Genomic DNA, 25038 nt, shown 5'->3' on the forward strand with positions numbered 1-25038 from the left:
ATGTGTACGGGTAAATATGGTTTCTCTGTCAACCCGTACCAGAGCTATCTATTCCCTAGAGCAAAGATATTCAATGTCGGATGTGTCTGTCCTCCTCCTCACACTCAGCATAACGCGGTCTTATAACATTTTTTCTTTTTTAATTAAACTTATTATCATACAGTTTTTATATACAAAGAATCTAAATGTCTCCATTTGAAAATAATATGGTGTGACTTATTTGTTTGTGTAGTCTCTGATTACTTTGGCTGTTGAAAAATGGCTGGTTTGATCAGATTGACATTAACTGGAAACAAACAAACAAACAAATGCAGATGTGTCAATTGTAGCTCTTTGATTTGATTTGATCAATACCTGCTAGCAACTTTTGCCATTTTTGGCCTGATAGGTTCAAAGCCCATTTGCCCTCAGCAGCGAAAATGTGAAATAGCGCCTGAATCCACCACTATAAGAAGGTACGATACATCGTTCTGGACCAGCAGGGCTCCTTCACCCTCCACAGTTTCTGAGAACATGCACCAATGGGACATCTCTTCATCCATCGTCTGTACTGTTTTATCCAGCTTTCAATTTTACATAAAATGTCTTCATTATTTCCAGGCTCATTTATTGATAAAATAATCATGTGAAGTCCACTGAAGCAGCACAGCATTTATTATTTCCACTGTAACTTCTTGAAATCTGGATTGGCTGCCTCCTTCATGCTTTCTGTACCTGTGCCAGCTCCTTCAGACATCAGCAGATGTCCACTCTCCATCATGAAGGGGCAGATCGACCCACCGGCGACAGCTTTCTGCCACTTCAAGCAGTTTGTGCAGGGAACAAGATGGTCGATGCTCTGGAGGCCCCTGAAAGAGGAGTCGAGATGCTGTTGGAATAAATGCCTCTCTCTTCTCAGTGCTTGAACATGGAGGGGAGGTGTTAGGTCATGACAAGGGTCAAAGGAGAGGGAGGCGTTGAGGCAGCTGTCGTCCACATCCAGTCCTGCTGGAGGCGCTATGGAGTCCGAACAGCCTCCCTGCGCAATTGCTGCAGCAAGTGGGCGGTGGGCGGCAGGGACCTCAGTTACCATATCCTGGCCGGTGAGCCGTGTGATGGAAACCCCGGGAGGGGGCCTAGAAGCCCGACGGACCCAGCACCGGGAGGCCAATACCTTTCAGCCGTCATTCATCACACCTTTTCAGAGCTTCATATGAACTTGGTGTGTATATACAGGTATATCGAGTTTTAAACTTCTAAATACAGGAGCCAGTTAATATTGTTCAGCTCTGAATTGACTCTTTGAGATACTTGACAGCAGTAAAAACACCAAACATCTTAATTTTTCTTACTCTGAAATCAAACAAAGGATTCAATCAGACGACACCAAAATATCCAAACTTTAGTTTACATAGAAGTATCATCTACCTCTGTCTATTTAACAGATCCCGAATACATAATAAATTTGTACAAATACCTCAAGTCAGTTTTGAACTCCTTCAACTTGAAACGTTTTTTTGTCATTGTCTTCTTGTTTTCTCTTTAGAATATTGCGAATATAAGTATTAACATAAAATCCCAGACATATCTCCCACATGTATAGATATCACACATATCACAGTGTTTTTCATGTTGTAAGCAAGTGTACCAATTGTGGAATAAAGATGAAATATTTTCTGACCTGGCTCACAGTAGTGCAATCCTTTAAACTATTTGTAACTTTTAAAAAGTAAAAATGAACATTAGCTTTGTATACAAAAAAAGAGTAAACAGAAGAACAAGTGGTACTTAGTTGGAATAGGACCAAAATATACTGTATATGGAAACTGATTTAACTTTGCAAGATTAAATCTTACTTTAAAGTTGACTCGATAATATATTAATTTTGATATGTTCGGTTGTGAAAACTGAGTTTGGCGGTATTGTCAGAGTTTCACAAGGTTCCTGCTCAATAGCTCCAAATATTTTAGTATCTGTCTGTCACGGCAGAATGTATAATATAGAATAATGTCCCCAATCTTAGACACCAGAGATAAAATTGTTCTTCTGTTTTGTGCTTCAGGAGAGTCTGACAGCATGATACTCTGAGATACACAATGTTCTGTAATTCGTTCCTCATTCAGTGTAGATGTCACGTCTATGCTGTCATCTGGGTTGAACATCTTTGAGAGTGCTGACATGATATTAATTAGTGCCTATGAGTTCATTTAGTTTTAACATCCTTGTGTGTGTATACATGCACTTAACGTATGCTTGCCCTCTTTAAACATTCATACCCTGTTAATTAAGCCTGCTAATCTTCCCCTGGCAGTAGCATCATGTACCTTGCTGATTGAATTAATTGTGAGAAGATGTTTCTAAAGTAAACGCTTAATTTAATTATGGTGGTATTTTATGCTTGGTTCGCTTCTGTGAGCCCAGAGAGAGATTGGCTTGATGTGTTTTAGCTATGCAGTGGTGTGATGATTTGTGTGTGTGTGTGTGTGTGTGTGTGTGTGTGTGTGTGTGTGTGTGTGTGTGTGTGTGTGTGTGTGTGTGTGTGTGTGTGTGTGTGTGTGTGTGTGTGTGTGTGTGTGTGTGTGTGTGTGTGTGTGTGTGCGTGTGTGTGCGCGCACGTGTGCATGTGTTCACTGAGGCAGTCCCATCTCTGATCACTCCTCTTTTTCTTTTTTTTTTGTCCCCAGCATCTGGCAGCCAACTGGAAACACATCCAGTCCTCCAAAAGGACCATTATCAACATCCCGTCATTAGGTAGCTTTCTCTCTACACAGACACACACATCTGATCCAGCAGCAGTCATTCCCGGTCTCTGCTGCCCCAGTCTGTGGCCCTGGTGCCGGCACTCTGTCTCGTTCAAATGACTCTCTGCAGGAAAGCACTCACAGGATGATGACAGTCCCCATGCCAGGGAACTGAACAATTTAGTCTCAATCGCCATTTAATTTGCAGATTAAGCAAATGAAAAGCCATTATGCTGAATATTTACAAGAGGCACAAAGGTCTTATTTTATTGCTGCACAAAAACACTCATGCAACACACAATAGAGGAAGGAGCCACAGTGATTTTTGAGCTGAAGATGGAGTGCAAGCCATGATCAGTTCTTGTTCTAATTTCACCACAGCACTCACATTTAGACTGTAATCAGGCATGTGCATTGTAAATCATTGAACGATTGTCTAAAATTATTAAGCCTAATTACTAGCAGATGGAATGCTTTATTTGCACTTGGGGTGGCTACGGAGAGTGCTGTGTGAGCAAGGATAATTAGAAAGTTGAACCCCATTGTTGTTAATTAGCATGAATCCAATCATTTAATTACCTTGATTCAGCTGAGGATTCTCTGTCAGGCAGAAATCCAGACACACAGAGAGTAAAATCCTGGCGTTATCACAGGATGTAGTTCAATGATGGCTGGACATAGTGCAACAGGACACCCAGCGCATGACATGCAAGGCAGCTCAACATTATTAAGCTAAATTCCTCAGTGGTTTGTAAAAAATGGGCTTAATTCTATTTGTCATAAAATGAAGAAAAAACATCTCAAATATGTAAAAAAAACAAAATAACTATACAAAGAAAACAAAGTTTTTGTGAGAAGGTCTTGCCAGAAGCATCACCACAATTTGGGAATTTTACACATGTCACACAGCACCCAAATAAGCAGAGGGTGATAGAGACAGCAGCTTATACACAGTAGATCGCTGTGTTTGCTCTTGGGTGAACACATCTCTTATGAGGACTTTGCTCTGTAATTTGAGATGAAAATGTGGAGGTGATCTACGTATGTTCCTAGCATCTGGGTGTGATGGAGCTGCAGATGGGACCGATATCAGGGCCACTCAATCCTCCCCCTGCACCAGACGCTTCATCATTCTCACACCCGAGGCTGCAGATTCCATCCTGGTAAGGTTCAGCATCTGCACAGATTCTTTCGCAAATTCAAACTTTGAGGTCCCGAAAGAGCAGCGCACAATCAATGCCGGATTTTAAAGCTCTTTTGATAATTACTGTACTTCAGAGATGCCACATGCATTTGTACTTTTTAAATCCTCCTCTAGAGGGTACTAGAGGAGGTTGTTACTCCGCAGTCGTCCTGGGAGAGCCAAACAGTGCTTCTTACCACGTTTGAAACTAAACCTTTATGTTATTTTTCAGTAAACACAAGAGAACTATATTAAGCTATACTTAATTAAAATATATCTAATAGTCGCTGCTGTTCTGTAGCTGATTAAATTTCACCATAGTTGGTTTAATTAAGCGTTTACTCCACCTAACTGCTGCATTTTTCGAATTGTTTTGATTACCTTACTACAATAAAACCAGAGTATTGTTCCATTGTCTTTTTATTTGTTCATCTTTCGAGTACTTCTGTGTGAGAATAAATGTGCACCATGACATGGTCTTTTTCATTTGTTTTTTATTGATTTTCCTGCTGTTTTGTTGTTAAACTGTGCCAGACGTGTTGCTGAGATGAATCACTGCTACCCATGGCTGGCAGCGCATTCTGCCAGTGACAGAAGGGATAATTCCATGTGGATCAAATAAATACAGATGTGAAGTAATTAGTTGTATTCCCAAGGAGCTCATTGGTAGCACACATTAAAGATGTGAAAGATAGGGGAGGCCTCCCACAGGCAGCTTTTATCAATTCAACCTGCTAGAATACAGGAGAGGTCAAAGCCCTGCTGGCTATTTCAATAATAGATCTGTTGTGTGTACACAGTGATAAATCAGGTCAAGAAACAACCCTTGGAAGACACGCTGAGAACACTTCGCTCCAGCTTTAGTCGTTCTCTTTTCCTCCAGTCTCATAGCATCTGCCTGTCAGCTCTGCTGAAGTACAGTCCACACACCCCGAAGCGTGTCAGAAACCTCATGGAGAGGAAGCAGGCCCACATTGTGATGTGGAAGACCTCGCAGAGGCCGATGAGTTGGTTGTTCTTATTCTTGGTGCAGAAGTCTGAAAGGAGGATGATCTTTGGTGTGGCAGAATTTGGTGTTCCACCTGATCTACTCACGAAACCAGGTCAGATGTTAATAATATGTACACGTTCAGATCCCGTCACAGGGCTCTCTAATTCAGATCAAGTCTTGTATATATTATAATGTCTTTAAATGTTTTGAATGATCTTTTTTTAATTACATTTTTTATTAAGCTTCATGAAACGCTGGAGCTGAAAACATTGCTTTATAGCACTGGCTCTTCAAGACAGACTGCTCATGGCACAGCGCAAGGCGATGTGTATCATCTAGGCTGTTTTCACTGGGCCCTGCAGGGATACCGTCACCTTGGCGCCGAGTCTCGGAACACAGAGAGGATTCAGGTACGGATGGGAAGGTTAAGTTGCCACCCTGTTCACACAAACTATTTGACCACACCCTAAAGCCCATGTTCTCCACTTACTTTTATGCAATGTTTTATTGAATTTACTTGAATTTGGAGTTTGTATTTTTTTTTTTTTTATTTGTTTCCCTTATTACCTCTTCCTAAATTGATGTTTTTACTATTATGTCTTGTTTTTATAGCTCGCTCCAGAGCACTGGTTTTGGAGAAGTGCCTTACAAATGAAGTTTATTGCTATTATTATTACACTCATACCAATGAGAAAGGAGCCATTTAAAGTTAACACGTGGCAACAACTAGATACTTAACAGATAACATTACACTAACAGCTAGATATTGGAATTGAGATTGTGTTCCTGTTTTCAGATGAGACAGCTCAAAAAAGGCTTAGATTCACAGATGAATGAAAGCTTAGGTCACAGCGGGGTGAGACAGATGCCACCGTGTAGTTGGAAGTCTCAGTTTATCAGTCACATTGTTGTTGCCTGTAATACAGGATTGTAACCGTTGTCCCCAGAGTCTCAGAACATTAAATCAATAGATGAAACTCCTGTTCATCCAAACAGTCAGTCTCAGCACACACATCCTGTAAGTTACTGTGTATCGGGTACAATAAGAGTGATGCCTTTAAAGCAATGATCAAATTCCATTGTAAATAGTCTGATGAACAGTAACATTTTTATATACGTCTTCATCTTGCAAGTTATAGATGATGTAATTTGCATCAACTTTAACTTGCAATATTCTAAGTTTTCAGCAATATTCTATATTCAATATTTAATGCAATAGTCTAAGTTTACCGAGAAATACAGATAACTAAAAACATTCTTAATGTAGCTCTGTTGAGCATCAATGACAAAAAGGAACTTCCTTTGTTTATCACACTAAATATATGTATAATGGGTACAATTCATTTATAAAGCCAACATATGCAAATATGGTGTGGTACAGTACTATCTTCTTTTTTTTTAATACACTCTAATTCCATTGTGGACCTATTCAAAAGAAATAAAATGTACTTAATCATTGGTACACCATTCATTTACCACAGATGCAATCTGTACAGAGCGTCTGAGCCCCTGGCTCTTATTTCTCATATGCTTACAAAGTAGCCTTTGATTTTCTGTCATGTGTTAATTACCGTATTTTGCCATTTAACTGGGAGCTTTGTGTAAACTAATTACAGGCTAATGATTGTGGGCTTGGAGCACAACGATTTTACTTTTTATTCCATTCGGAAGAACAGCAGTCATCTCGAGCTTCTTATGGCTCACTCTGTTTTGTTCCTATTAGCTCGTTCTTTGATTCATAGTGTATGTGTGGTGCGGGGCTGTAATTGTTGTGGCTTCGGTGCTGTTAATTATGGCAGAGAGTGGCTGAGCCTCAGCCAAGGTCCATAATGGTGGCTGAGGCAGCACAGGAAAGTAAATGGGGTTTCTTTCACCAGCTGGGGTCCCATGGAGAGGGAAGAGTGCCGAGGCCCCCAGTGTAGGCCGACAGCCTCGGGGCTTCTGGGCCATATGGACACAACACTTCAACTGGCCTTTATTCTACACCTTGCTCTTTTAATCAAAGCAAAGCCCACATCCTGTGCTTCTCATTGCATGATTTTTTTTTTGTAACAACATTGTTCCCCCCTAAACTGTATAAGCCCATTGAATGTATTAATCTGTCTTTGTGCGGTTTTACTAGTTCATATTGAAGAGAGTAATTTGGCTCTCTGTGTTAAAAAATACAGAACAATGTTGTTGATTAGATTCAACCATATGAATATTTTATATTAGTGTATTGCCTTGTTATCTTCTCCTCTCAGCAGAAACCTCAGATGGATGTTTTAACTTAACAGCATTGTTTTTTTAGTGATATAATTCTCATTAATGTAGCATTTTGCAGAAAAGAAGTAGACCTAATTGCATTGGCAATGGCAGCTAATGATGAGGATGAATACTGAATATTTGCAAACATTTAAAGCCTTTGGATAACAGATGCTTGAAGCTTAGTCCACAAAATAGTTGTAATTTAATCAATTATTAATCAAATACAAATGATCAAATTATGAATTTTAATGATAATGTATAATTTACCAGTTCTACCCAAGATAATTGTTTACCAATAAATAACAAATAAGTGAATACGAGAGTGTATTATATTAAATCCGTGTCACTGTTTAGTGGAATGTCCCATGCCGTTAATAATCACTATAAAAGTAGCGAGGGTATTAGAGAGTGTAATTGGTCTCAGCCTACACGGAGAGCGTGCATATATTTTGAATTATTGCTTGTTTTAAAAGGCTCAGTATGAACAAGCCCGAAAAGACACCATGTTGCCTTTCAGAATAATACCAACAATGGGATCTCTTCTCGTTATGCCAAAGAACCTAAACTGAGGCATCATACAGGAGAAGGAATTGCGATCACACTATAGTGGTTTCCGCCGAGGTTCAGGAAAACATGTGCTTCTCTAAACATCGTGAGGCCCACAGCTTCCAGCACAATGTTCCAGCCTGCAGAAAGCCCCCAGGCCTCGTTCAGCATTTACACAGGGAGAGGTTAAAGACATGTAGATCTGCAACCATGCAATGCCTGAAGGGAGCCATACACACACTTAAGCGCTCACACAGCTTGCATATGGATCATTAGGCACAAGAGGGTAAAAATTACACCTAATAGCATCAACAGATGGAGTCTTTCTTTTTGTCATGCTGCGTACAAACAGATCTTGAGCAACACCTTATTTAGGTTAAGTTTGTCAACGAAATGGGTCATTTGATAATCACTACCACTGAAGAGGTAGAGGGACATTTTATACAGATGTTTTCTGTCTAAATATTGTTCAGTCTGTGCTTGCATGGAAGAGTTTAAATATCTAATGTTCAGGCTTAAAATAATTAACCTGAATTCAAAGCCTTTTCTGTGTTTTTTTTTAAATATTCTAGCACAGGTCAGAAATATATAAATGTCATTGTACAAATTCAATTGAAGATATCATATCATGAAAAATACAACAAAAAGTGCCATTTAATACTTCACATAAGATTTATTGTGACAGTGTTACAGAGAATAAATATTCATGCACAGTAGAACACCAGGCGAATCATGTCCTCTTTTTCCCAGAGACTTACTGCTGCTTCCTGGTTGTTCGCTACATAACAGAGAGATGAAATAGCAATCAAAGAGGCGGCGCAACATCTATTTTATTTATGACCAGATTGCTTGGCTTTATGCGGACACCAAGCAAAGGCTGAATCCTATCACGGGGCACTGTACGCAGTTTAAGTCCAAATAATTTATTGCAAAATACTTTTCTTTCTGTTCTTGCTGTCCTGCTGTTTCTGTGAACTGCATAAGCAAAGTCCTGGGGTGAGACCGCTCTTCCGTTGAGAATGACAACTGTTCCCTTACACTTTTTGCCGCACCATTGTGTGCTTTATGGTTTGTATAGGGGGAATCACTGTGTAGCATTTGACCTCGCCTCTTACAGTACTTGAATATGATGATGGCTGTTACATGACTGGAATATCAACAGCGTAATCTCTGGTCCCGTCTCCAGCGAAGCCAGACAGCGCATAGTCAAAACAAAGTAACGCTCGGGATATTTTGGAGAAAAGAACAAAGGCTTCATTTCCATTCACATTTTAGTCATCTCATATTTTGTTCTGTGTGGTGAAATTAAATTCATGCCTAATGATGAAACACATACATTCATATAGGTCTGTATTTAAAAGAAACACACTTCCCACAGACGAGACAACTGGCCGTTTGTTGTAACTTGCCAACTGTAGTTGTGTGATAAAGTGATATTAAAGAGTCTAATAGAGGCATGGATTTGCGTCTAAATATATCACTATATCACATCATTGTATGAGGAAAGATTGTACTTGAGTTGCCAAACTGTTTAAGAGACACCTAAAACAAAAGTTCGAAATTAACAGCATAATTAAGTGGTGAAGCCATTATAGCATCTCCTACTTACAGAAACAAGAGCGATATCGATCCAAGTCAAGCCCTGATTGATCCCCAGATAGATGGGGTGAGCTTAGGTATTCATCAGCTGCCCAGTGGAGAGAGTTGTTATTGAGGGCAGGTGGTTCGAGGCTGTGAGTTAAAGCCATTAGACTCCTGAGGCCTTCTGATAATAGGCTGTCACTCACAGATAGACCCTGTCGCGGTATCCATCAGACACTCACACAGAAATTGAAGCAGCCACCAAAGGTCTCAAGGATAACAAGTAGTCACCGGAGTCGTCGGGATAACACAGTGTTACCAATAACGTGGTCGACACCTACAAAGCTGTGTTAAAAGGACAACACGGAATAACATAGATATATTTTGCATTGAATTGCTCGAAGAAAAAAAAAAATCATTCATAATGTCCCCAGATCTATTTCTGCCTTCTTTTCAGTGAATGACTAATGCCAGATATTTAGATGAGATCCCCAGATGGCTAGTCCATTATGCCCAGCTTCTCATATCACAACTGGGCCTGCTTCCTGAACACCTTCCTCAGGCAAGGTCAGATAACTATTGTAATGTGCTGAATGCTTTTCACTTGCAAATACAGCTGTATAGAATTTACATTTTCCTGTGTCCTTCCTAGTTTGAGCTGACAAATTAAATAATTTTCATGTCACCTTTAGTGGCTCTTCCACAGCATCTAGAAGGGTTCAGGTGCTGTTTTGTAGGTAGCCTTTTGTTGGCTATTGTAGCCATTTTCCTGCTCTCGCTCTGTCCAGGTGGCTTATACTGATCCAGACCTTGTTACCTTGTCTGACAGTGGATCTGCTGCTGGAGCCTTGGGCTGACCATGCTGTCCTCTGGAGACCGGCCCCATGGCTTTAAACTATGTGCTCCACTCTTCACCAGACCTCCGCACACCCAGACCGTACCCATGTGAACAGGCCTGTCTGCAGCATCTTGTTCTAGGCTATGTCTCTGGTGACCTGCCCACTTTTCTGCACCACAGCAACGTAGAGCAAAAAGGTAACATGCAGAGGAAAACAAGAGAGGGTAATTTCTTAGCCATGATAAATAAGACATAGGCTGTACGGTGCACATTTTGAAAACTCTCAATTTCACCATATTGGTGGCAAAGATCAATTTTTAGGCTGGATCAGGGATCCGTATCAGCGGGATAGGTGCCTCTCATACTGCTCCCCAGGGATCTAGGACACAGCCAAGGCAAACTGTGGGCAAAGGGACTAAATGTGTCACAAGGCCATCTAATAAACTGCCAGGTCTTATTGTGTCGATACACTGATTCCTCCATTTAAGGCTTGCCCTTTAACCTTACACTTCAGAGAAATTCAGAGGTGCCTATCTTTCAAATGGTCACTCTAAAGTGATTTGGCAGCTTCTCGGGATAACCTGTCAGTGTTTAACCCCAACCCGGTTACCTGCAGTGGTCTGCTGAAATGTATGTTGTTATTAGAGGGAGACTGGATCTCGTTTGTCAGGATTTAGTTTTTCTGAAAGCTTCTTGATTTATGATATTTGAAATGGACTGGTTTATTATGGTTTAACCTTTGCTCCTAACATGTGGCTGCATTGACTGCCTATTGATCCGGAGCTGTAAAAATCAAATGCTTTGTTTATAATATGGGCTATAAAACTCCAAACCTTCAGAATGGTGGAGTGAAGCGCTACACCTATTTTACATGTTTGCCAAAGCGCAAGAAAGAAAAATGAAAAGAGAAAAAAAAATCTGCAAAAATGACATTTTGTGGCACATTATTTTGTAGTACAATTGTTTCAAGCCTTCTTTATGTTTTTAAAAGCTTTATTTGTATTTTACTTCACAATTGAACTTCATATATAAGAAATGATTTTCAGTAGACACTAAGTAAGGGCACATTTGCCACTAGAGGGTAGCATCCTTTGGATTAGATGATAATGCACAGAGGAGGCAAAACAATGCAGCCAGTATTCAAATCAGAGTCATATGCAGGTGTTGTTTTTTTTGTTGTTGTTCTAAAGGGAATTTGTATTCTGTTGTATTTTAAGATTTAAGTCAGAAACATTCTCATACCAGTTTTTCCATTTGAATGAATTTTTCAATTTAGTGCAAAAATATCTTGCAGAATTATTATTACTGTTTTACATTTTGTAACTTTGACACTCAACCTGAATTGACATCTTAGTGATAAAATTGTGGCATTCCTATGAAAAAATGTGTTATATTCCAAATGCAGCCGAGACGTTGCCGGCCTTTTCCAACTGTCAAGAATGAAATAATGACGGCTTTAAAATTAATTTTCATCTTCAGTGTTGACCCCATATTGAAAGGGACTCACTGACAGCATAATTAAGAACAGACTATATAACAGCGCATGCTTCAATGGAAGCAGGAACGTTAATGACAGATTCTGAACCATCTCACACACACACACACACACACACACACACACACACACACACACACACACACACACACACACACACACACACACACACACACACACACACACACACACACACACACACACACAAAGCTGAGACAGAGGAGAGCCACATGGGCAAACCTGTCTGGATTTAAACATCAATTTAGATTCAAACCTGTTGCTAAAAGCTGCCTACTTTATTTGATGGGAAGAAGTGGGTCACATATGTTTGCCCTTGCAGTCTTTCCTCACATTGTGGAACGCTGGGGCCCCAGCTGCAGCATCAGGGATTTTAATGAAAATGCAAGGCAATAGAAAACAGGTACAACCCAGGCTTACATTTCCCACGGCTTTGTTAAGAGCGACAATGGGACATGGGAGTATGAGTTTTAGTGAGTTGAGTGAATGGCTCGGCTGCGTGTGTCCATCGCTCAGGTCCAGGAATCAGTGTGATACATAGAGACTCGGTGGTGGCTTCTATACCTCTGACAGTAGAGGTGAAAGGGTGCAGCACATCCTGCTGAACTGTTGCTGAACATGTATATGTACAGCTTTTTGATAAGTGCAAATTGTCACACTTAATCCATATTTCAACTATTTTGTATTTGTTGTAGTTCGTATCTAAAATACCTCTTGGTGGAGACATTCATTTTGTATTTTCTGTTCGGAAATAATATGTGATCATTTTGTTTTAATGAAGAAAACATGTTTCAGATTACATATAATCTCTTATTTTCATACATGGCTCCTGTCTTTCAAATAAAACCTGATCATTATTTGTTTATTGGGTATGTTTTGCTGTAGTATTTTTAATATTGAAGCTCAGTAATCAGATTTTTTCTTTAATTTTGTCAATCTGTATTCAGAAGCTACTTTCTGACTGTCCTCTCATAGTTAATGGTTTATTTTTGTTTATTTTTCACACACTGATCCAGTTTCAGCTTCTTATATATGGAGAATGCCTTTATCCTTGATCAGAAACCGAATGCTATTGCCGTTGCATACGCTGCTAAGAGACTATTTGAAATGCAAAAAAAAAAGGAATCAAAGAAATATAAAATATTGCACAAATACAAATATTAAAATCAATTATGTAATTGTCCAATGAGTAACAACTTTAACCGAACAAAAGTAAAATTGTGGCAAAGTCATTTGAAAGGGTGATTTTGGAAATATGTATTTATTTATTTTTTAAACCTTTCCCAGGAAATTATGTTTGAGACACACTGATTCACCAGTGCAGGAAATAATTGTTTATTGCACCCTCAGTGTGATCTCCATGTTTCACAGCATATTTAAATCTGTATAAAACAACGTGAAGCTTTATTATTACCGCGGATGGTCAGATGTCGATGTGCTTGTAGAGATAAAGTAGAGAGGTTAAACAGACTGCGGGGTTCAGACAGACTGCAATTTGCATTCAGTGGCAGCAGCGTTTACTTTGACAAATAGGAACAGCTAAAGGAGGCAGCCGACTGCCACTTAGTTATTAACAACTCCTTCACTGGTGATTTATTTGCCACTTTTGAAGAAAGGGCATAGCTATTAGGTTATTATTGGGAAAATTAGCCCTATTTAAGCAGAAGGCTACGACCATACCTGACCCCTTAATATACTTATAATGATGCCATTTACTATACATATCTGAACTTTACTTCTCAGTAGACCGGAGGCAAACCAGCGAGCCCTGGGCAAACTGAATCTGAATTCACAGGGAAGGGTCTACTTTGTGCATGTGTCACTATAGAAGTGAATTACCTAAATCTGTCAAACACACACACCATTAACTGTGTTTTCCTCTACTGCCTCTCAACATGGATAACACTGTAAAGATTAAAAGGTACTGACCCCTTCACTTTGTAAGGATTGCCGGGTGAAAGAGTTTGATGCTCCCTTTTTTGTGATTAAACTGGAAATATTAAGTTTATAGTGCCTCTCTTTCTCTGCTGTGACACAGAGTTCAGGAAGTCTTGCATGCAAGGTGTGTGCTGTTGATCTGGACATAACATACAGCGACCAGCTGGCCGTGACCCAGATGCTTCTGAAGATAACATGAATAACACTGAATAGTCACACAGGCAGTTTAACAGTGCTAATACCATCAGAAATAAAAGCTGTAAACACGACCAGATCCAAGTCAAAGTGGCATTCACATTTGTTTACAATTCTGGCATTGTTGTTTTTCTCTCAAACGCCTGAAACCATGATTATAAATGCCTGAATTTAGCTTGAATAGTCTTTTTTGTTGGTTTTTGTATCCAACAAGAAAGAGACTTGCATGTTGCACGACTGAGACTTTGGAGGGTATTTGTACCACTGCAGTAATCACAAAGATAGATCAACATTTTGGTCTTCATTATTGTTAAATACAACTAATACTGTAATTACGCACTGAGCTCAATTGGTGTTTAGGTGCTGAATTCATTATCATTTTGATAGATGAGCCTAAATAATCAACACATTAATAATTCATACCATTTTCATTATGCATGTGTATGCATGCCTGAACACCTCATCAACCTGGTGCCAGACCTTAAACAAAAAGCTTTTCTTTTTTTTCTTTTTTTCGCGGTATTCTTGAGTTTATGCATGTTACTCTGCAACTTGTATTATTTTATAAAACATTTATTTAGTTGCTGGCCTGGTGTTTTAGTACAGCCGTCTAGCCGCTGCAGTAGTTAATGGTTTTAACAGTGGTCATCATTGGGGACATGCATATTACAAACACAATTAAATCCCTGCTGGACACTTTAATTGTTGTGTGAGGGTCCAGTGCTTGACAAGTGCAAACATGCAGCCGTCACAGCGAGTTATGCGCTATCTCCTGAGCTCGCAGGGGCTTAGGCCTGCTCTGGTAGTCTCCCAAAGGTGGCTGAGAAGCAGGAACATTTTTATCCTCCTGAGCCCCACCACTTTTAAGTAATCAACCTCTCTAGTGCTACTTATGACACCCACAAGCTCAGCATCCTTTCTATTATGGTGATATGTATAGTGCCGTGAGTGGTTCTTTTGTGCATTCAGTCACGCTTTGGTCTCACAATGGGTGCAAAAAAAAAATGTTCCGTCCTCACGCCGTGGTTTGTTTGAGTGGTGTCGTACAATTAAGCTCATCTTGTGTTTGGCATGTCTTCTAAACATTAATTGTTCCTCCCCGCAGTTAATTAAGAAAGGCCCAACAGTTTACCACATGTGCCCCATCCTCATCATGTTCACTAATCACACACACACAAACACACAAGCACACACACTACTCTGTAGTGACCCCCAGGACATACACGGGGCTCCGCCATCTCTGCTCTACCCAGATTTTCCGCAATCCACAACCTATTACATTCAAATCCAAAATATATTACAACATATATATATATATATTCAGTTTTGATGAATTATTGCTAATATGCATCACTTGTATTCTTCCTCCTGTTGGTCCTTGTTATGCAGTTATGGAAAGCCACTTGTTTCATTCTAACCTCTCCAAGGTCATACAATTCAACATAATAGTAAGAAAGCATAACACACCTGTTTGCTTTTCTACTTTCTTTTACGCCGTTCATTTCAAAACTTCACACATGATAGATTTTTAAGGCAAGGCCACACATTTTACACAGAGCTGTTTACAATATTTAGCTTTTTTTTATTTTTTTTAATGTCAGTTGGGGTTAAAAGACACATACAACAGGCTGTGAGAAGGCCAAAATAGTCTTTACCAGACTTCTGTAACCTGCTTCTCACACTGCTTGAGGCACTGAGATTAAGGTTGCACGTTAGATATACAACAGCTGTTGAAGAGTCCTGCTAAATCGGGATGGAATGCTCACTAAATCTACATGGAGCTCTAATTTTAATTGTGTGTTTGTAACTTCTATTTCAGAGGAAACAAAGCATTGCTCCTTCCCTTTATGACTGTAATAAACAGTGCAGTGTTGGAGCGATGTAAGCAACTTTATGATAGGTGAAGGTGTACCAACACTTTGGTATGACCTTGTTTTCCCATTTATTGGCCATAAATTTGATCTCATCTTGTAAGTCACAAGCATACTAGATTGTTTCTATTCAACAGAGGTAAACATTGTACAGAAATCTTTACCTGTGTGACTATTGTTACATTTCATAAATCGTAATCCATTACAAGTAAAACACAACTCTCACTAAAATGTAATCAAAAGTACTCCTCCTGAACAGTATTATCAGGTATTGTTTACGGATATTATTAATAAAGTATTATTAAAATTATTAAACCAAATTTCTTTTTAGCATTTGAAAACAGGTGTTCGATTTAATGGGCGTGGATCAGTCAAATATGCACATTTGGTTTTTGTGAACAAATGTACACGAAAAGCAAGAATGTTCAGGAAATTGTTACCTGTAAATGACATTTGCCGTTCACTCTGGAATCATACTGTTAGATGAAGTGGATTACGTGTAGTAAATTGTTCCAGTGTATGGCTAAAACTCGTAAGAGTGCAAGTACTCAAAAATGCTAGTTACAATATTGTGACTACTTCCACCCCTGATAATGCCTCTAATTTACTGTCACAGTGCAACATGGAAGGAGCAGCTTATCATAAAAGACATTTCTTCTTTATGTGTCTGCCTGTGGTTTTTGATTTTCTGGATGTTTACAAATGTGAAAATAGTTGGTTTGTAACTGTAATACAACATTGTTTAAAAACAAAAAATACAACAACTGTTTTGGTTATTCAGCTTGATTTTTATTCAGTGCTCATCTCCAAGGGAACATCTTTGGCACACGTACAGTCCTCTTACATTCCTCAGTTCGACAAACAAGCACATGGAAAGACAATTTGGTGGGTGGAAAACTTCACAAGAAGGAGAATGAAACCAATTTCTTTTAGAGGATTAGGATGCCACCTCTGGCTTCGTAAATGTTCCAAACTCTAAAAGTTGTTAGGCAGAGGGTTATTTCACATATTTATCACACAAATCCTTTCGCTTTCACAGCGCTGTAATAGTTAAATCAAGCTGTGCTCATCCCCCTGAAGACAGAAGATGTTGTCTGCTGAAAGTTTCATTTAACCACCACCATCAGATGAACAAGGTGATTGTTTCTTAGCTGGCAACATGGGGATCATTAGAAAACTCGTTTGTTTGGGGTGTCGTTAATAGAGCAGTCTTGGAGGATCTCTGGGGAGCTCTTGTGACCTTTGCTCGAATTCTGTCAGTCATTCATCAGGAAATATCATCGTGTAAAATCCGAGGAGAAACCAATTTCAAGGTATCATGTTAACGAGTTAACGATCTCGCCTCATTTGTGTTGTCAAACTTGCATCAGTTCAGTGAAGCTGTTTTTTAGCTGGAATGTTTTTGCTGAAGAAAGTTGAATTTACTCATATCTGAAAATCAGAACGCTTGTTTAAATTAATTTTGTGGGAAAAAAGACACAGAATATACTAGTGAACAATAAACAGCGTATTTCTCTGAGTTTTTCCCCTTTGAAATTACAACAAAATTGTCTTTTTATTTCATGAAGGCCTCTGAATGTAAAAGGAAACGAGAATGTTGATTTTGAAGAGAAAGAAAGAAAGAAAGAAAGAAAGAAAGAAAGACCCTTCTCTGATGTCTACTGCTTCTTATGCATTTCTCAGCATCCGTCTTTAGTTAGGCCTTTTTCATGGTAATGACCAAATAAGTGTGTTTTAGACACAATACGTGATATCTTATTGAGAAATTAAACTTTAAATCAGAAACACCCGGATCACCTTCACCTCATATACATTCAAACCACTTAATTACAAATACACTGGTATCAGTTTTGGATCTTTATGAAATTCATTTACAGTTCTTACAGTTGGACTTTCAATTGATTGAAACAATTATGGGTAGATTAATTTTTATTTATTAGAAAACAAATATATCACTCGTCATATCATTTGTTGATACATTGCATTTTGTGGCTTGTAAATAGTGTTTAATCCAGTAGAATAAAAGTTTCCCTTATTTCGAAGGATTGGCTGGTGTGTATGATGCTGATTTGCGCAACACATTGTGTGTGAATACTGTGGTAGTCTTGTGTGTGGATTTCCAAAAGGCATGAATCGCAGTCAGGCTGCCGTTGCTCCTGAAGAGAAGCGGAACCTTTCTTCAGCGCTGCGTTTCAACCCGGACAATTGATGCCGGAGTACCAGGTCAGAGCAATGACATAAGTCCAGAAAAGCTTCACATTTCTCCTTAATGTGTGTGCATTTACCCTTTATATCCCGTCAAACAGGTCTGTGGAACAGAATATCTCGAGCGGTTTTTTGTGTGTGTGTTTATTCCTCCTGAAAGCGGAACTGAGCTTCAGGTCCATGTGCAGTATTTTGACTGTAGAACTAATCGGAGCTCCGTGTGAATAATCTGCACCTCATGGAAACGATACGATAAGGAGCGTGTGTGAATCTGCCTTCAGCAGCCATGAAGGGTTTTTTTAAGAAGCTGCACAGCCTCTTTTTAAAGATCGCCCTGTTTCCGAGCTCTTTGGGGAGGAGAGGTGTTCGTCCTGCAGCCTCGGAGGTGTTGACCTGCCACCTGCTGCAGAGGAATCTGCCCCCCTGGACTTCATACTGTGTCCGCTACAGCTCCGTCCTCAATGATCAGTTTGGACGGTCCAACTTTAACTGGAGGGTCCAGGACTCCAACTACCACATCCTGAGGACTGGCTGCTTCCCATTCATAAAGTACCACTGCACCAAAGCACCTCCACAGAACCTGCACTTTGAAGACAACTTCTTTACCGTGTTGAAAGTTATCAATCTGGGTCAGTATTAGCCATTTTGTCCCTCATTACTGTAAGATACAGACACAAATAATAATAATAAAGTAATAAATAAATACATAATTGAACAAAATTGCAATTTAAAAAATATATATGGCACAGTACATTGTTTTCTTACTGCCCTGAAATGTGTAAATGCTGTAAATATTGACTTTTTATACAATTAGTATTTCTATACATTTGGAAATTAGAAGTGTTTTGTGTACTAACTGTTAGTGTTAATGTCAATAATTTTTGTTTGATGTGTACATTTTATTCTTTTGTCCTATGTGAGCGTGAAAACTCAAATTTCCCTCGGGATTAATAAAATATCTTTCTATCTATCTATCGACAAGTGTCAGAATACAAGATAATATATATACATGTATATGTGTGTGTGTGTGTATATAGAATAACTAAAAGATAAAGAACGGGGCTACAATAAACAAATAGATATCAGATTAAGGCCCTGCTTGCACAACAACTTTTCTAGTGAGAACGCATGATTGCTATTACGACTTAATCTCTAATATAAATCTACCAAATCTCAGAAGAACATTGTTGTTATTGTCCATCTCCTGAGCACGTGCAGAGGAACTGTTCACTCCAGCCGTGGTGTGGATGTGCAGTAGCAGCGTTGCCAGAAAGTTGTATTTTCGCCGTTTACACAATGATGGAATCGGAGCATTTTCAAAAATTTCCACCTTCAGAGCTGTTTCCAGAAAGTTGCATTTTCACTGGCTCTGAGCACAGTTGTTGTGGAAACATACCCTCAAAATGCAATTAAAGTTTTGCGTTTTCACTTGAATGCCTTGTCGTGTAAATGGGCCAAAATGAAGAAAAGATTAAAGTATTCCACTACAGTGCAAAGTTCTATCGCATTCTTTTCTCCATACATGTCAATGATGAAAGATACTCCCATAGCTCCTTATGAAAAATGTGAAAATATGGTTGTTTTTATGTTTCTGTGGAGATAGAAAACTTTCAGTGGATAAAATCATGTCAAAATTGCAAATTTACAGTCAAAAAGTTGTTTCAAGGTTTCTGCCACAGAAACAACGGGTGTAACCAAATTTTGATCTTCATCTCAAAAATTCAGAAGGATTTTTATCATTAAGTGTTTTAAAATGAACTTCCTTCACTTTTTGGGGCCATGGGCAAACTTGAAAAATTTTGGATCTTAACTTTTCGGCTTCTCTTTTAGTAAAGTATTGCAAAACTGAGACTCTGTTAGATGAAAATGGATAAAGTTCTTTAATGAAAAGCTGTCTTATTTTGCAATTTGGCAGTTTTAAATTAGAATTGATATTCTGACCATTGATCGAGAGTGAGAGAAGAGATGGTTTTACATTATTGTGAAGTTAATTATAAGACAACATAATAATAGACTGAGGGATTGCTTTTTATAACAGTACTGGATTGTCTGATGCAGACAACATATTACTGTGTCCCTTATTTTGCAGGTATCCCTTGTTTGGCCTATGGCATTGGTTGCTGGATGGTTGTGGGAGCCGAAGAAATCGTACAGACAAGTTGTGGACCCGTCTCAGTCTATTTTGCTTACAAAGAAGAAGAGGGTGCCCAGTTCTAGGAGCGAGAAAAAAAAAAACGAATTAAGATATGAACTGAAGAGAGTTTTGTCCCCTTGACGTGCTGCCTCTCTTGTCACCGATGCGGTTGTGTGACTGTACAGGTTCATTTATGTTTAATTATTAAAGATTTGAAGTTGCACAGGAGGAGTCAGTTATGCATGTTATTACAGTGAAACACAATACTTAAGTGTTTATTCGTAGAGCTAAATTCCCATTAAACTTTCATGGGAAGCTTAGGATTTCTCAACGAATAGAGTGATTGTCACAATGACCTTTCTTATAGACTGCTGTAAATGAGAGCTTGCCCATTCAGTTTACTGTAAAAACAGAGGTAACACAATACAAAAAGACTGATTTGATGACAAAGGTTTTCGTGTCTCCTCCTGCTTGACTCTGTGTTTAGCATGACCATCAAAGACGATTCAGATACAAGTTTTTCTCCATTGCTTAAGTTTTTACATCAGTTTTGATCAATGTACAGATGGCGCTCCATTTTATTTTGGTCGACCAATGTAGCAATCTAAATAACCCCAGCTCATTTGTTTAAGGTTGAATTAGTGGTCACCCTCCACGTAACAGATAGTCAATAGTGTTAGAGAAAAACCAGTGACGAGACAGCGCTGATAAAATAGGTTTTAATTACCAAAGTGTGGTCTTTGCAGAGAGACATTTACATCCTTTCCTTCAGGCCTCCTCTGGCCTTTGATTTCTGGTAATGTGCTTTGTTGAACGGGTGCGCTTCCCTCTGCTGCACACTCCTGCTCCTTTGGAGAGGCAGGTTGACAAACTGCCATATTGATTTCTCCCCTTAGCATCGCTTGCTAATGGCATTTATCAGCAACCTCAATTTTCAGGTCTTGGCCTCTTCATTTTTAGCAACAATGAATCTGAACGAATCATTTCTTGTTGTACACGGAGATCAATTCACCTTTTGACCTCCTTTGCACTTGAAGGCTACATTAATCCCCCTCGACATGCTGTTCCAAATGGGAGGGATCTTCTCACATGTCAAATGTAAAACCAGCTCATCTACAAGACAATTACACACCAATTATGTTTCCACAAAAAGAAAAGGCAAAAACAGATGATACGTCATCAGCCCTGAAAGATGGTGACATTGATTCTTTGCCACTGGTGCAACAATCAAAGTATCAAGTACAATTGCATGTATTCACTGATACAGCTAAGAAATAGGTACACAATTCGGATTGAATACTTTACAGTGCAAGCTGCAATGGTGTGCTTTGGGAGCAGCCAAATACACACTAGTAACGGTAAATGTACTTCTAGAAGTGTAACTTTAATATATATAACACTGGTTTTATGGCAAGAAGATCTCTTATTGAGATCTGGGGTCAGCCAATGGGACTCTTCCATGTGGAGTTTGCATGTTCTCTACCCGCAGGTGTGAATGTGAGTGTGTGCCGTTGTGTCTCTTGTGTTTGGCCTGTGATGGACTAATGATCCAGGGTGTACCCTGCCTTCATCCACACTCGGCTGGGATCAGCTTCATCGCCCTGCAACCCAAAGTTGAATAAAGGCGATAGATTATAGAAGATGGATGGGCAGATACAAGGATTAGGTTTACTGCTAAACTTAAATACACTCAAAAGTGAACTCAAACACGTGAATACTAACTATTTACAAATAAGATCGAAGCAGTGGGACGCAAGAAATACTGATGTCCAATGAAATGAGCTCGGCTGCAGGTTTATTGTGTCTGTTTGTTACGCGTCGACCGTGTGCGTTTGTGATTAAATGTTCAGATTTTTAACAGATAATTAAAGTCCCTTAATATGCAGTGCTTAGCACACTGCTCAGCTGAAACTCACAAGGGCCGCGAGCTTAAATGTTATTGCAGGCAGTGCAACCTTCATTGGGCACGAATTGTCCAAACCTCATGCAGAATTTACGTGCAAAATCCTCCTAAACAGAGTTGTGACACCGCATTAATGCTTTAATCATACTAATTGCCAGGAACAAGGAACATTTAGACACACTTATGGAAATCTGATCTGTTGGTTCGGGCGACATTTAAATCCCTCTCCTTTCATTTCCAACCTTTCATCAGGACTGAAAGTGTGCATGGGGAATGCTCAGGCAACCATGTCTTAATTACTCATTGACCCTTTGACCCACGAGCTGCATTGATACTGCTGTACAGCCAGACACAATTGCGTGGGGTTCCAGCTGACTGCAGCTTTGTATGCGGCTATTACCAGATGATGTGAGTCAGTGAAATCTAAACTGTGGAGCATGCGAGTACATTGTATTTGTTTTCAGGGCTTCACCTTTGAGTCACTCTAAACTACAGGGGAGGGCGCCCCTTCAGCCTGGCCAGAGGCTTAGCGTTACACACTGAACCTTAGTCACCACCACTGCAGGTCTAGAGTATCTCCACCGCCAAATGGACTTCTGTAAATTAACAAAATGTGTCTGCCGCTGACGCAAGATTGAAGCGTTTTAATAGCCGTGCTTGTGTTGTTCTGTATTGAAGTGTCTAAATTACCCAACACACACCTAACGTGATAATGAACAAAGAATTAATGCCCGTTTGGCAAGTTTAATTGCACGCTGGAGCTGGTAATAAGTTTTGTCAAGGTGAAATCTTTAAATACTTGTACTGCTTAGAATTTAGGTAACTAAAGCAAAACAAGTGCTGAAATTGAGTGTGGCGTTGCTGTAAATTGTTAATGTTCAGCAGTGAAATTGCTAATCAACTTGCAGAGAGTTGTAATTATCTTCTAATTAGCTAATAAGTTCTCAGTTTTGTCACAATAAAGAAAGAAAAAACAAAACAGAACAAACCAACTCCCCGAAACAGTTGATCCAGCCGCTCTGCAGATCAATTATTTAGCAGGAAAGTCGCACCAGTTTTTCCTCTTGTCATATGGATATATGGCTTGGCAGAAACAATTATTGTGCGAACAACCCCTGCAGCTAATACGGCGAGGTTATCATTAAAGAGCCTCTGGTGGGGCTACCAGCGTTGTCGCTGCGCTTGCTCCTCGAGCAGCGGGGGTACCTGAGCCATCACTCAGATCACTTTAAGGATCACGCTGGAATTACATCTCCATGTGGAAGTGTCAGCCTGCATTGTCATAATATTTACTGTCTAATGGCACTTTCTGAATTACATTGTGACAACTGAAACATGAAACCCATTTACTTTTCTTCTGGAAGCGCCTGCAGTTGGAGATGTGGACACTTTGGTCATTTTGGAAAGAGGGAACACTCCAGAAACATTTTGCTTTGTGATCACGAAAAGATATTCTGTCCATATTAACTGGTTACCTCTTGACAGTGACATTTTAAAGGTCAGTTTCTGTTTTTCTCTAAACAACTGGATAGTCATTAAAAATGTTTTGTTTTTTTAAACATACAGTATATACGTGTGTGTGTGTGTGTGTGTGTGTGTGTGTGTGTGTGTGTGTGTGTGTGTGTGTGTGTGTGTGTGTGTGTGTGTGTGTGTGTGTGTGTGTGTGTGTGTGTGTGTGTGTGTGTGTGTGTACACACATGGGGGAAGGGTGAGTAATGCAAGATTATTCCTACTGTGCCAGTGTTGCCAAAGCTTCTGTCAGTGGGTGGCAGAAATAACTGTCAGTCATCTATTCTGGCTTTTCCCCCCTTTTCCTTTAAGAGCTTACATTACCACCGAGCTCCAACTTCTTAATCAGTATAGATATTTACAAACTTCATATATAGACGGAACTAAATGCTCACTTTGTGTTTTTGGGGGCGTCTGTCATACTCTGGTCATAGTTTAGATCATTGTTTTTGTGTGTTCTGTGTTTAGATGTTGCACTTATCTCTCCGTGTGCCTGAAGCCCCGTTCTTCCTCCAGTTCAACTTGATTATTATTTTTGTCTTTTCTTGTCGATGATGTGGCACCACATCCACTTCATTCCTACTTAATGCTTACTCTGTTGACATTAAGAGAGAAATGGATTTTAATAGTTTTTTTTCTCCGACTTATCGGGAGAGTGAAATGAACTATCCATTTTTATTATATATTATGCAGTATTTAAAGTTTCAGCTCATTAAAAAACAGACGCCCTCCGCACCCCCCAGGCTGTCTTTTACCCCCCACCAGCGTGCAGTCAGGCTCCTCTAGCCACAGGCTTTGCTTGATCTGTTTTCTCTAAGTCAAAATTGAAATACTCTGTTATGTTTATTTATTTATTTATTTGTTTATGCATTGTGTCTCACCAAAGAAAAGCATAATGTCTTTCTAGCTTAAACAAGCGGCATCAGTGGATCGGAAAAAGGGAACAATGGATGATTTTGTTCGAGTGATATAAATTGCAGCATTGCATATATGCTTTTGCCGTCTCGTTCGAGGCAAAATATCACATATAGAAGAAGCAAAAGGGCTGTATGTCCCTTAATTTAGGACACACAAGGCCCCACTTGTGTTATTCGACCGCCACACTTCTCACTTGCACAATAAGCAGCAACCTACACAGCAACTCAGTGCTGGATAGGGGATTTAGATTAAATACACGGATACCGAGGCTGCATACAAACACAAAAATGGAACAAATCAATTTTGTACCCAGAAATGTTTCACATACTTTTTGATGCAGTGTGATCTCCAATCTTTCTGCAAATGAGCTGCAGTGCCTTTTAATGGTTTCTGCTCCTCGTGGGAGGCCGGTGTCTCAGAAAAGCTGCTGATTGAGGGAGAAATGTAATACAGGTGTAAAGCAGACTTGATAGGGGTCTTACACGAGGGTTATGCATTTTAACAGTGATATACATACTGTTACATATTTATCAAAGGATATGGAATTTGCTGGGTTGACTCTTTCTGGCCCGCAGAGATTTGCAGGTTTCTGCTAGAGTGTTGTTAATTCTGTTGGAGGGGGTGGCTATTATGTTGAATTAATAGGAATTAAGGGTTTAAATTGGTTAAGTAAGCACTTCATTAATCGTGAGTGGATTGCCATGTGTGAGAGGTTTATATGCGATGCGGACCTCTAGTACTCAGAT

At 39.5% G+C, this 25038-nt stretch overlaps 2 protein-coding genes across 2 annotated transcripts; both read left to right on the plus strand.

Annotated features, from left to right (window-relative positions):
- Nucleotides 1-928: 928 nt before the first annotated feature.
- Nucleotides 929-16948, plus strand: iqch (IQ motif containing H; the record flags this gene model as incomplete). Its single annotated transcript, XM_080474805.1, is given in 10 exon segments — nucleotides 929-1201; nucleotides 2664-2730; nucleotides 3774-3883; nucleotides 4787-5006; nucleotides 5234-5318; nucleotides 9743-9787; nucleotides 9789-9835; nucleotides 10187-10303; nucleotides 12136-12205; nucleotides 16828-16948. Coding segments are annotated over 10 exon segments (1155 nt in total).
- An 882-nt stretch (nucleotides 16949-17830) lies between these two features.
- Nucleotides 17831-21109, plus strand: cUnh15orf61 (chromosome Un C15orf61 homolog). The gene is made up of 2 exons (XM_080475466.1): nucleotides 17831-18457; nucleotides 19918-21109. The coding sequence occupies exons 1-2, from the start codon at nucleotides 18115-18117 to the stop codon at nucleotides 20043-20045; spliced, it is 471 nt and encodes a 156-aa protein (XP_080331592.1). The 5' UTR covers nucleotides 17831-18114; the 3' UTR covers nucleotides 20046-21109.
- Nucleotides 21110-25038: the final 3929 nt, after the last annotated feature.

This window comes from Lipophrys pholis (assembly GCF_963383615.2).
Source record: "Lipophrys pholis genome assembly, chromosome: 11".
Taxonomy (NCBI): domain Eukaryota; kingdom Metazoa; phylum Chordata; class Actinopteri; order Blenniiformes; family Blenniidae; genus Lipophrys; species Lipophrys pholis.

Excerpts from the sequence above, each read along its gene's own strand:
- cUnh15orf61 (XM_080475466.1), top strand. The coding sequence starts at position 18,115 with ATGAAGGGTTTTTTTAAGAAGCTGCACAGCCTCTTTTTAAAGATCGCC. Across the intron at positions 18,458-19,917 it reads GTTGAAAGTTATCAATCTGG|GTATCCCTTGTTTGGCCTAT; the intron begins GTCAGTATTAGC and ends CTTATTTTGCAG.